This window comes from Terrapene carolina, unplaced genomic scaffold, assembly GCF_002925995.2.
Source record: "Terrapene carolina triunguis isolate 2854851 unplaced genomic scaffold, T_m_triunguis-2.0 Scaffold88, whole genome shotgun sequence".
In the NCBI taxonomy this organism is placed as follows: domain Eukaryota; kingdom Metazoa; phylum Chordata; order Testudines; family Emydidae; genus Terrapene; species Terrapene triunguis.
Genome location: NW_020664439.1, coordinates 14,341,276 through 14,355,204, shown reverse-complemented (window position 1 = coordinate 14,355,204; position 13,929 = coordinate 14,341,276). Strand labels below are relative to the sequence as shown.

The window sequence follows — 13,929 nt, the reverse complement described above, 5'->3', positions numbered from 1 at the left end:
AGATGTTACAGCTGACTCAAAAAGATGTTACAGCTGACTCAAAAAGACACTGGTCAGCTTTTCTGTTTTATTGACTCGTTCTAATTTGAAAGAAAATAAAGCATGATAGTTTGAAAGATCAATCAGAATGGAAAGAAGCACTGACCAGTGTGTTCATTTCCAAACCTTTTTAAAAAAAGTTTTGTTTCAGCAAATTTTTAATTAGAGCTGCATATCTTGAGTGTTGCTGATGGACTTGATCAGAATTGCTTGCTTTTTATTTTGTAATTGTTTCCTTTAACGTGTTCAGATTGCAAGAAAATCTCTGAGATCCTTATAGCTTATATTTTTGCTAGTGCTTCAGAAATTAAATTATAAACTCTATAAATTATTTAATCCTATGAAATCTGAAAATTCATGTTGCAGTCTGAAACTGTCTTTTAACCCACTTTCTGTGCAACAGTCAAACTCAGTAAAATGAGTTGTGAATGGGCTTTCAGTCTTAATTTAAAATGACATGTTATTTCAGAAGCACTTCTATTTACTTTGTTTAGAGTTTTTGTAGATATTTAAGTAAAATACTAGTTTTTCCTATTGTATCATCATAGTTTTCCCCCTCCTCATTGTCTTTTCTCCATTTTCATACTACTGGGTTTTCTTCTTTGCATGATATGACTGCCCTGCCCTTTGGCCATTTTGTTACCACAGTGGTCCCACTTCTGCCAATCTGCAATCATACTTCCCACAGGCAGAATGGGATACTAATTAAGGGAAGCAAATTGTGTTGATGGTATGAATCATAAAAAGAGAGTCTTTAATTTGCCATAGTGGTGGTGAGGAAACCCTTAAGGATGCAGCAGTTAAATCCAATTAAATGAGACATTTTAGCATTAGAACTTCCATACTTTGTCATGGGTACAAACTGATCTAAGGGCTTGTCTATACTTAAAACTTTAGTGTGGACACTACGTATGGGTGGGGTTGTCTCTTTGGTATAGTTAATCCACCTCCCTGAGAGGTGGAAGAATTCTTCCATCAATCTAGTGCTGTCAACACAGGATCTTAGGTCGGCTCAGGGGTTGTGCATTTTTTATATCGCTGACTGACGTAGTTAAACTGACCTAGTGTAGAGCAGGCCTAACTTTGTCCTGGGTATGTAACTGGATTGTTTCACCGTATTGGTTGGTTGTGTGTGCTGGCTGTAGATTACTTTTCCATTACTTTTGGTTGTATAAGAAATATGTACTCGGAGACTAAAAATAGCAAATTAATTGTTTATTTTACAGCTAACGGAGCAAGAAGTAGAGACTATATTGGATAAGGCAATGGTTCTGTTTAGGTTTATGCAAGAGAAAGATGTTTTTGAACGTTACTATAAACAGCACTTGGCAAGAAGACTTCTTACAAACAAGAGTGTTTCAGATGACTCTGAGAAAAATATGATATCTAAATTAAAGGTAAGATGGCTACCTGCACACAGCTTAGCTCCTTCAAACTGTTCTTAAATTGAGTTTTATTCCTTTATTTCTTTTTCTTTTATAAATATTTAATTGGCATAAAACTGATTACAATATATTCATTTAAATATCAAATTAAAGTTTTTAATAAATACAGAAAACACTAATCCGCTTTATTTCTATTATTAAAGGTTATCTGTCAGAAAAAAGAAATACTACTACAAAATTAGGGTTGAATGCCCCACGTTGGGTAGGAGGGCTTTTAGAATATTGAACTTTTGGGGGCAGGAGGGTGGCTCTAAGAAATATCTTCCAGCAAGAAAGTCACTCCAGTGAGGCAGTGTGATCTAGTGGTTTGAGACCAGGAGTTTCACCTTGATCTTATTCCGAACTTTTCCACTGACATACTGTGTAACTTTGCAAAAGATGCTTACCATTTCTGTATCAAAATATCCTCATCTTTTAAATGCCAATAATACTTAACCACCTAAAGCACTTTGAGGTCCTTTGGTGAAAGGTTCTTTGGTAAGTACCAAGTATTATTTCTTCTGTATGAATCCTCCTTTCACCCATATGCATTGTAATAGTGATACCATACTAATATCTGAAAACAAAGTTACCTTATAGTTTCCTTCACTTCCCTCACACTCAGTACCATGTGGTTTCTACAATTTTCAATAATCTCACTTCATAACCTATAGCATCCTTAAAAAAACTCTACTTGTCTAGTGCAAATGAACTTTTTGGATGGATGAATAAACTATTATGATTTTGTTAATCGGTGTCATGGTAAATGACAGGTGAATGTTTATCCCTGTGCTGGTGAATTTTCATGACAGTTTTGCAGAACTGTCCTGTACGATAAGAGATATGGATGCTCAAAAGAAGTATTTAGAAAAAGTGCAGTAGTGTAAGGAGAGATGAGAGATAACAGATTTTACCTTATTTATTTGGGTAGGCTTCAGTCCTCACATGCAAAAGTGAACTGCTCTTGCAAGACCTGAAAATGGGCTAAGGGTGGAACCAAGCTAAAGAAAAGTATAGAGAATGTCTTCTCCATGTTTGTCTGGGACATTCAGTGACTAACTCCAACGTTTCAGGATTTAAGTGTTTGCAGATCCATTTTATAATTATAATACAGCAAATAATTTTTTTTTGGTAGACTGAATGTGGATGTCAATTCACATCTAAACTTGAAGGAATGTTCAGGGATATGAGCATCTCAAACACAACAATGGATGAATTCAGGCAACATCTACAGGCTACAGGGGTAAGAATCATTCAGATCTTTTCTTGTGCTTCTATTTTTACATATAAACACAAACCTGCATTAGAGAGATTCTGCATAACTCTTCATTCCCTCACTTCTCTCAACAAAATAAGAACTTTTTAACTTAAATTTTTGACCTTGCAATTTTTTCTTACTTACTCTGAAAATATTTTGATCTTGAGATTTGTTTGAAGCCTGACTTATTACTTTATTGAGTTAATTACTATTCTTTAAGTTCTGTTGAGTCTTTTACTGCGTCAGTGTTCTTCTAAGTCAGTGGTGGGAAACCTGCGGCCCACATGCGGCCCATCAGGGTAATCCCCTGGCAGGCCACGAGACAGTTTGTTTCCACTGACCGTCCGTAGGCACGGCCGCCTGCAGCTGTGGCCGCAGTTCACCGTTCCCGGCCAATGGGAGCTGCGGGAAATGGCGCGGGCTGCAAGGATGTGCTGGCCGCTGCTTCCCACAGCTCCGATTGGCCAGGAATGGCGAACCGTGGCCACTGGGAGCTGCAGGTGGATGTGTCTGTGGACGGTCAATGTAAACAAACTGTCTCGTGGCAGGGGCTGCAGTTTGCCCACCGCTGTTCTAAATAGTTGTATGGACTGTCCTCTATAAATGAGTCACACAATTGCAAAACTCTAATTTATGCCAAAACATAATGTAATAATTTAAGTAAAATGTATACAGTGTATTTGCATAGACTTAGTGCTTGGTAAAAGTAGGAATAATTACAGTGGACATACAGTCTTGTCAATACACCAGTACATGACAAGATTTGAAAAGCTTCACAGCTAAACTTATGAACTGTTAAACTGCTTTACCAGCAGGTGGCGTACACTTACTTGTTGTTGACGCAAATAGACGGTAAATTTTTCATCATCAGTTAGTATTTGAACTCATGAGCTCCACTTTAAAGTCGCAGCTTTGTATGTCACTTTTTAAAGAAATGATTGTGCAACTCTTCGTATTGTCTGTCAGTCCTGTATTAATTTTTTTTCAAGGATTTTTTTTCCAAATTTTTTATCAAGGGGTCTTTCTTTTTATCTCATTTTGGTAAAGTTTCTTTTTAGACATCCTAGTTTTTCTTTGTGTTTGGATCTTAATTGGTATGAAATGCCTTGAAGTGTTTAAAGGCTACAGAATTGAGTGTCTGCCCTCTTGGGAGTCAAAGTTTTGTATGAGAGCCATCTACTTTGGTGCATATCCAACAGAATTAGTTCTTTGGCAGCACTTTGACAAACATGTTTCCAATTTTTATGGGGAGATTTTGATAGTACTAACTCTGTTGGGAGTCGCACGTGGCACTGTTACAGGTGGTCTTCCTAGTTCTGTTTATCTGAATGTATATGAGATAGATCTTAGAATGTTATTGGAAAAATCATGGAGCAGGTCCTCAAGGAATCAATTCTGAAGCACTTTGAGGAGAGGAAAATGATCAGGAACAGCCAGCATGGATTCACCAAGGGCAAGTCATACCTGACTAACCTAATTGCCGTCTATGACAAGATAACTGGCTCTGTGGATGAGGGGAAAGCAGTGGATGTGTTATTCCTTGACTTTAGCAAAGCTTTTGATACGGTCTCCCACAGCATTCTTGCCAGCAAGTTAAGGAAGTATGGGCTGGATGAATGGACTATAAGGTGGATAGAAAGCTGGCTAGATCATCGGGCTCAACGTGTAGTGATCAATGGCTCCATATCTAGTGGGCAGCCGGTATGTAGCAGAGTGCCCCAAGGGTCGGTCCTAGGGCTGGTTTTGTTCAATATCTTCATTAATGATCTGGAGGATGGCATGGATTGCACGCTCAGCAAGTTTGCAGATGACACTAAACTGGGAGGATTGGTAGATACGCTGGAGGGTAGGGATAGGATGCAGAGGGATCTAGACAAATTGGAGGATTGGGCCAAAAGAAATCTGATGAGGTTCAACAAGGACAAGTACAGAATCCTGCACTTAGGATGGAAGAATCCCATGCACTGCTACAGACTAGGGACCAAGTGGCTAGGCAGCAGTTCTGCAGTAAGGGACCTACGGGTTACAATGGACGCGAAGCTGGATATGAGTCAACAGTGTGCCCTTCTTGCCAAGAAGGCTAACAGCATTTTGGGCTGTATAAGTAGGAGCATTGTCAGCAGGTTGAGGAACGTGATCATTCCCCTCTGTTCGGCATTGGTGAGGCCTCATCTGGAGTACTGTGTCCAGTTTTGGGCCCCACACTACAAGAAGGATGTGGAAAAATTGGAAAGAGTCTAGCGGAGGGCAACAAAAAATGATTAGGGGGCTGGAGCACATGACTTATGAGGAGTATGCCCTGGTTGGGATGATTTAGTTGGGGATTGGTCCTGCTTTGAGCAGGGGGGGGTTGGACTAGATGACCTCCTGAGGTCCCTTCCAACCCTGATATTCTATGATTCTATGATTGTCACCTATGATGCACTTTTTAGACGTTGACCGTATGACCAGCAAAATTTGTTTCCTTCCTGATTCTTTAAAAATAATTTGAGATGCAGTTTCCGCCTGTATGTTACATCAGTGCAAGTAAACAAAACATTTTATGGTGTTTACATTAAAACTGTGATCAGTTTCTGTGTTCTCTGTGACAGCAGTGACTTGAAGGTTACATTAATCCTTCCATAAAACACACTGCAAGACTTAACTACTTCATTCACTTTCGCTCATTATTAGTTCATGGGTCAGTTTCTGGAGACTGTTATTCCTGATACTGAACGAGGATGTGCCTTGTGGTGTACTACCTATAGAATGTGTTCATTTTGTTTCATAGGTGGTTTGGCATTACGAGCTCCTTATTTTTGTTTGTAGCAGTCCAAAGTGCTTTGCGCTGAACATTTTTTTTTAAAATAACTTAAAATTCACAGTAATTGAAATACAGTAGACAATAATGCTAACTGGCTTCCAAATACTACCAGCTCACAAATATGCAAAGAACCACTGCTCTAGCAGAACAATTCTGTAATAAAGATGGCACTGGGAAAGGAATCAGGAGTCTTTCTTCGTATTACCATTGTGGTGCAAGAAGTTTTAGAGTTTCTACTAATAGCCCCAACGTATTCTTCTTTGAAACAACTGTGATGCATTGGATGCATATGATCCTTCCTAGACAAGAGTCACAAGCCAGCTCTTCCCCATTCAGAAGCTAAAAGCCTCATAGATATAAAACTGAGTTAGTAGGTATTGAGAAGGATGATGCAGCTGATGTTCGACTTTGTACATGCAGCAGTACTTTCTTTCACTGAGAAGCTAAAGTGGGAGAAATCAAAAGATTATAGAACTTTAGGCATTTTCCAGATTGATGAACCTGAAATCTTTGGTTTTGGAGGTCATGCAGCACAATTCTACACTTGAAAGGCTCTGTCCCTCTATTAGTCCATGCTACACACATGCTGGTGATAAGAGGAGTCATATGAGACTTGACATTCCTAAAACTTGTTCTAAATCGAATATCTGCCCCTTTATATTTAGCACTGCATCTGTGAGAATCTGAGTGAGCTCAGGCTCTTGTCCATGACTAAGATGTTTCAAAGATTCAGTGGGTAAGAAAGCATACTCTTCTTTCCAGATATGATGTTGCAGTTCCACTATATTCAGTAAACATATTTTCCATACCCTCATGCCCATTCTGATTCCACAAACTAGGCATTATCTTGAACAAATAAAAATACTTCGATTTAATGCACTTTTTTGTTGATTGTATGCATTGGGTTAACGTTCAAGGGTATGTCTGCACTGTGATAATAGACCTATGGCACAGCTGTGGCTGGCCCAGGTCAGTTGACTTGTGCTCATGGGGCGCAAGGTATGGGGCTATAAAATTGCAGTGTAGACATTTGGGCTCCAGCCCAAGCCTGAACATCCACGCTGCGATTTCATAGCCCCCCTCCCCCCCCAAGCCTGTCAACCGACCTGGCTCTGAGACTTGGTGCTGTGGGTTTTTTTTAATCTCAGTGTAGACGTACCCCATCTCTAGATGGATGATTGACTGTATTTCTCCGAACATCAGTGTCATGTTAAGGCTCATGAAATAAGAAGCATGTCAGTGACATTGGATGGCCTTTGGTTCACTTTGGAGAAACCTCAATACAGTTCTTTATGTATATTTGTAAAATATTGTTTTAGATTGTTATCTTGAATCCAGTCTCTATTAAAACCTGTTTCTGAATTGCATGGCCCAGCTGACTTTTTTTCCCCCCTAAGAGGTCTTTAGATGTTAGTTCTAATGTATTTATTAGGTGCATTTTATTCTTCTAATATAAAAATAGCAATCTTAATACTTCTCAGGGATGCTATGTCGCTATTTAACTTGGGAGGCATCTACTTTTTGTCCAATGATATTTGTGACTTTTTTTACTTTAATCTGATCCACTCTAATGCTGTATATTAGTTTTTGTAGTCTGTAAGAACCTGGATCTGTTTATAATTATACTTTTTCTTTAGAGAAGAAAATTACTTACCTATAAGCATGTTCTTTGGAGGTATTAATCATAAGCCTTCATTAACCCACCTCATTTCCCTGTGGAAGCTGGCGATACACTCAGTTATAAGTTTGGCACTATGGAATTTAGTTGAGACACTTTTTGACAATTATACTTTGATTTTAAATAGATGTGTGCCACCTGCTGATGAGACTGTTTAATAGCTTAGAACATCAGCTGTAGAGAGTTCCAAGCCTGTGTGAATACCTATGTTAATAACTACTTTCAGAGAACAAGCATTAAAGCTTCCAATGTTGTTGTAGGTCTCATTAGGTGGTGTTGATCTCACAGTGCGGGTTCTCACAACAGGCTACTGGCCTACTCAGTCAGCCACACCGAAGTGCAACATCCCTCCAGCCCCCAGACATGCTTTTGAAGTATTTAGAAGGTATGTATTAAATCAGGCTTTGTATTTTTAAAACAATGGGTACAGTAAATATACTTTTGTGAGTACTAAAGGCATATTAGAGAGCTGCTTTGTTCTTTTTGGGGCAAACTAGAAAACCAACTACTCACTACTTGATTTTTTTTATTTCAGATGAGACCTTAACCTCAGTTTAACTTTTTTTTTTAAGAGTAATTGTTACACATTACACTTAGTATATTCCATCCTGAAGAGTTCAAAATTATCTATGTATGTAAAGTGCTTTTGGATCATAAAAGCATAAAATGTGCAAATATGTAAATTATATATATGTAAATTTTCATTTTAATTGTCTCGTAGATTTTATTTAGCCAAACACAGCGGTCGACAGCTGACACTCCAGCATCACATGGGTTCAGCAGATCTCAATGCCACCTTCTATGGACCTGTTAAAAAGGTAAATGTCTGTAGTCTGAAAGTGTTATGGTTTAATCTCAAAAATTTTGTAAATGTAAAGATAAATTTGTAATCAGTTTTGGATTTTCTTAGCTATAAATTAAACTGCCAGTATAGGACATAAGTACAATTTAAAAAAAATACATCTATCCCTTTTTTTTTAATTCAACTCTGACCTTCGCAACAGTTTGGAGTATACTTACAAGCATACATTCTATAATCCTGAATCAAATTTGAAACTCTCCAACCTGGTTTAATTAAATCAAGAGTTCAAGTTACAGAAAATCCACCATTTATACTAGTTTAAACCTGCAAATGACCTTTTCCCTGTACTGCAGAGGAAGGTGAAAAACCCCCAGGGTCTCTGCCAGTGTGATCTATGTTAAAATTCCTTCCTGACCCCAAATATGGCCATCAGTTAGACCCTGAGCATGTGGGCAAGACCAATCAGCCAGACAGCTGGGAAAGAATTCGCTGTAGTAACTCAGAGCCCTCCCCATCTAATGTCCCATTACCAGCCATCGGAGATATTTGCTGCTAGCAGTTGCAAATCAGCTACCTGCTATTGGGGGCAGTTTCATCATACCATCCTCTCCATAAACTTATCAAGCTCAGTCTTTAAGCCAGTTAGGTTTTTTGCTCCCACTACTCCCCTTGGAAGTCTGTTCCAGAACTTTACTCCTCTGATGGTTAGAAACCTTTGTCTAATTTCAAGCCTAAACTTGTTGATGGCCAGTTTATATCCATTTATTCTTGTGTCCACGTTGGTGCTTAACTTAAATAACTTCTCGCCCTCCCTGGTATTTATCCCTCTGATGTATTTATAGAGAGCAATCATATCTTCCCCCCAAGCCTGTGTTTGGTTAGCCTAAATAAGCCAAGCTCTTTGAGTCTCCTCTCATAAGGTAGGTTTTCCATTCCTCAGATCATTCTAATAGCCCTTCTCTGCACCTGTTCCTGTTTGAATTAATCTTTCCTAAACATGGGAGACCAGAATTGCACACAGTATTCCAGATGAGGTCTCACCAGTGCCTTGTGTAATGGTACTAACAGTTTCCCTGTCTCTACTGGAAATGCCTAGCCTGATGCACCCTAGGACTTCATTAGCCTTTTTCGCAACTGCATCAGATTGGCGGCTCATAGTCATCCTGTGATCAAATAAGACACTCCGGTCTTGGTCCTCCTCTATCACTTCCAACTGATACACCCCCAGCTTATAGCAGAAATTCTTATTGTTAGTCCCTAAATGCATGACTTTGCAATTTGCGCTGTTAAATTTCATCCCATTTCTATTACTCCAGTTTACAAGGTCATCCAGATCCTCTTGTGTGATAGTCCGGTCCTCCTCTGTATTGGAAATACCTCCCAACTTTGTTTCATCTGCAAATTTTATTAGCGCGCACACACTTTTTCTGCCAAGGTCAGTAATAAAAATGTTAAATAAGATAGGTCCCAAGACGGATCCCTGAGGAACTCCCGTGTAACCTCCCTTCAACCTGACAGTTCACTTTCAGTATGACCCGTTGTAGTTACTTCAGATCATTTCTCCAGTTTGTCCTGTTCATTTGAATTTTAATCCTATCCTCTAAAGCACTTGCAACCCCTCCCAGCTTGGTATCGTCCACAAACTTTATAAGTGTACTCCCTATACCCCTGTCTAAATCATTGATGAAGGTATTGAACAGAACCAGACCCAGAACTGATCCCTGCGGGCCCCACTCATTATGCCTTCCAGCATGACTGTGAACCACTGATAACTACTCTCTGAGAATGGTTTTCTAATCAGTTTTGCACCCACCTTATCGTAGCTCCATCTAGGTTGCATTTCCCTAGTTTGTTTATGAGACGGTCATGTGAGATAGTATCAAAAGCTTTACTAAAGTCTAGATATACCATGTCTACCGCTTCCCCACTATCCACAAGGCTTGTTACCCTGTCAAAGAAAGCTATCAAATTGGTTTGACAGGATTTGTTCTTGACAAATCCATGCTTACTGTTACTTATCACCTTATTATCTTCTAGATGTTTGCAAATTGATTTCTTAATTATTTGCTCCATTATCTTTCATTATCTAACATGCCAAAGCCCACCCTATAGCACTACTTCCTAAGCCATCTGTTGATCATCGTCATCTTATCTCGCCTTCATTCTCCTCCTCTAGGGACAGGTAGAATCCCTGAGCCTCCATTTCCTTAAGCATCTTCCCCAGCCTGCCATAGTCTCCCTTGATGCATTCCAGCGAGAATCTAGCTGTATCATTTATTCCCACATGAAGGACATCATTGGAGTCTTTCCTGCTCCCATTAGGATCCTCTTCAGCCTCAGATCCATATCCTGTATCTTAGCTCCCAGCAGGCAGCACACCCTTCTGTTCTCCGGATCAGCTTGGAGACAGACCTGTCTGTTCTTTGTAGTAGGGAGTCCCCAATCAGAAACCTACCTTTTCCTGGGGATGGTGTGATTCTCCAGCCTTCCTTCTGTTCCTTCTGGCTGCAAGTCCTCTTGTCTTTTATTCTCCCTTGCAATTTTCTCTGACTCAACCTGTATCTTCCTGCGGCTCTGAACTCTGGGTGTATCCATCGATTCTTCCCCTCTTCTTATAGGACTAGCTGTTCTTCCTTGCCCTCCCACCTTATTTTGGGCTGTGACTCAGACCAAAGTGAAATTTCTCTGCAGTTGTTGCATTGGAATTAAGGTTTAAAAAAAAATTTTCAAGGCAAACCTATTGTAGTTTCATAATGCCACTATTGTCAATTACACTTTTCAAATATATAGAAAGCTTAAAGTTTAAATTATACAAACAAAACAAGTAAATTTCATTTGTGAGAAATGGGGAGTAGTAAGCGCTGGAGAGATCAGCATTGGAAAGCTAAGCAAAGGTTAGAAAGAAGGAAGAGATTGTACGATACACGGGGACAGAGAAGGTAATCCAAGCATAACTGCAACATAAAAAACATAAAAGTGGGATTAGGACACACCCACAATATGGATTACTAAAAGAAGTTTTGGAACTGGCCTGATTGGAGCAAAGGGACAAGGATTTTCGCTGCAGCAATTTTGATAAATTGGTAAGCAGGAGGGGAAGCAGGAAGACTTGAAGAGTATATTAAAGTAGTTAGGCAAAATCAGAACCAAGCATATACTACTCTGGGACTTGTGGATTTAAAATCTCAAACTTAATATTGCTTAAGCATAGTTCTCCATTTACTACATAAAAAGCTTAATCAGGAGTTGGAAAAAATATTCCTAAAAGTGATTTCATTACTTCTTTTAAATTCAAACAGGAAGATGGCTCAGAGGTTGGTGTAGGAGGTGCCCAAGTAACTGGCTCAAATACAAGGAAGCACATATTGCAAGTTTCCACTTTCCAGATGACGATACTAATGCTCTTTAACAACAGAGAAAAATACACGTTTGAGGTATGATTTGTGGCTTTCTAAGCTGACTTTAAATGTTAAATGTTAAAATGTATTCTGCAGATAGATGCAGAGCATATGTAGATCTATGGTATTCTACATCAACCTGTACTCTTTCAGAAGTTGTGTAGGAAATCTTGACCTATGTACACAGACCTTTTGATGCCAAAGGAATATACCTCATTTGTCCCTAACACACACACACATGCCCATTTTTTTTTAACTTGATAGCGAGAGTTCGGAGTTCATAATAATTTACTTTTATGTTTTTACTTTTTGTTTTTAGCTCCATAATGATGTTTGACATATTGTTAATCCCTTAACATATGGAATGTGTGTTTCTTAGAGAAGTTTCCATTGGGATTGTATGCTGTGAAACCCTTATTAAAAGTGTGGGCTGTATGTAGCTGCAAGCCCCTCTTCCTTGGAACACTTAAACAAAGGGGCCAGGGCCCTTAACCATTTGTTTCCTTTAAAGGTGTTGAAAATTGGCTGATTACCTTAGTCATTCTCTATTCCAGAAACTCCAGATTTAGAAGTATATACCTTTAGACCCCAGCTGCGTACAGGGAAATGATATTCTGCACAGCAGTATAAAATACTGTTTTAAGACTGCTTCAGGTTAAAAGGCTTTAATTCAGTATAGCCAGCCAGTGAAGATGGGGCCCAAATTGTTTTGGGTCCATTTATGTAAATACCCTCTCATGAACATGAGGATCCACTTACCTAAAGCATTAAAAAAACTGATTTCATTTTGTTTGGTTCCCCCCCCCCCCTTGAAGAAATCTCTATTCTTGATACATGTTTCATATTCTGAGTTATCAAACCTTGGAATAGGAAGAATCTGCCTTTATTTGATTGCTGAATAGTAGTTAATATATTCAGCACCAATAAAATAGTGATGCTTTGTTCTGTTGACCCTCATGATGTGCTATGATAGCATGACTTTGCAGAAAGTAAGTGCATGCATTCACAAAAGCATAAGATTGCCAGAACATAGAAGCATCAGTGATGTGTAAGTGCTTGTGCAAAACACAAAGGTTAATAGACTGACTTTATTTTTCAGTTGCCTTTGCAACTGCACAAGGTATGCTATTCTTTTTCTGTTTCACACAAGTATACTTCTGAGGGCATTCTGTGCCAAAAAATTAGGAATTCTGCACACAATATTTTAAAATTCTGCAAGTGTTATTTGTCAATAAATAAATGCAGAGACTCCAGCATGGCAGTGGGGAGCACAGGCCACTGGCTGCATGAAGGTGGGAGATCACTCTGCAGCCCTCCAGCTTCTACCCCCGGGACATGGACTCAGTGGTGAGGCTGCACCCAACCCTGACACAGCACAAAGCCTGGGCCTGCCCCAGAAACACCATGGGGCTCTGCTCCAGGTGCACCAGGTGTAGGGCAGGCAGGCTTAACCAGGAAGGATCCAAGTGTGGAGGGGATCCAGGTGTGGGGTGAGAGGATTCTGTGTGGGACAGTCTGGGTGCAAGCAACTCAATGTGAGGGTCTAGATGTGGAGGGGATCTGGATGCACAGAGGCTCATTGGGGGGGTTCCAGGTGCAGGGGCAATGGGACTTTCCAGGGACTTCCAGGTGAAGGTGGTTGGGGCTCAGCAGAGGTTTGGGTGTGGGGGTCTCAGCGGCGGATCTGAGTGCTGGGGGAGTGAGGCTTGGTGGTGTGGGGGTCTGGGTGCAGCTAGTTGGGGGTCAGTGGCGTGGGGCTCTGGATGTGGGGGCTCAGGCTGGTGCAGGGAGTGGGGCATCAGGGTGGGGGTTTGAGTGCAGGGAGTTCAATGGGGGGTAGTCTGGGTACAGAGGTGGGGGCCCAGAGGCAGGGGGTCTGGGTGCAGGGACTTGAGGTTCAGTGGGGTGAGGTTTGGGTATGGAAGGCTAGGGGAGCTCTGGATGTACCGCGTGAGGCTTCGCACGGGTGTCTGGGTATGGAAGGTCCGGATGCACAGGGATTGGGTGGATGGGGGAGCAGCTCCCCATACAGTAACCTTTCCCCCCACAGCTGAGGAACGATGGAGGCAGGAGCAGTGGAGGATACTGAGCTTTTTGCATTTGGGGTAGGCTTCTGAGGGTGGGTCTGACACAGCCCCAGCAACTTCTCTCCTGCCTCAAGCCCAGCAGCTGATTCCAGCTCATGGTAGGAGCCACTGGCTGGGGTGTCCCCAGCCCTGCGGTGATTTACCTTGCTGTCGCCTGCTCCGGTTACCTGAACCGATGTACCTGCACTACTAGGGAGTGGTGCGTGACCGCTCTTGCAGCTTCCCTTTGCTTCCCTGTCAGAAAGTCATTTTTCTGCAGGGGACATGAATTCTGCGCACATGCAGTGGTACAGAATTCCCCCAGGAGTAACAAGTACTGATTGGAAGGTGGACAGGTAGAGATCACCACAGCAGCCAAAATGGACTGTGAGTTCTAGTTTTTAGATTAGCAAAAAGAACAGGAGTACTTGTGGCACCTTAGAGACTAACAAATTTATTAG

General features: G+C 40.7%; 1 protein-coding gene across 1 annotated transcript in view; it reads left to right on the top strand.

Annotated features, from left to right (window-relative positions):
• The window catches only part of CUL3 (cullin 3), a 106,865-nt gene that overhangs the window by 77,986 nt on the left and 14,950 nt on the right, over positions 1 to 13,929 (top strand). The window contains exons 8-12 of the mRNA XM_026649962.1: positions 1,266 to 1,436; positions 2,599 to 2,706; positions 7,463 to 7,587; positions 7,924 to 8,020; positions 11,304 to 11,438. Coding sequence (XP_026505747.1) covers positions 1,266 to 1,436; positions 2,599 to 2,706; positions 7,463 to 7,587; positions 7,924 to 8,020; positions 11,304 to 11,438 — 636 coding nt within the window. The remainder of the gene's footprint in view (positions 1 to 1,265; positions 1,437 to 2,598; positions 2,707 to 7,462; positions 7,588 to 7,923; positions 8,021 to 11,303; positions 11,439 to 13,929) is intronic.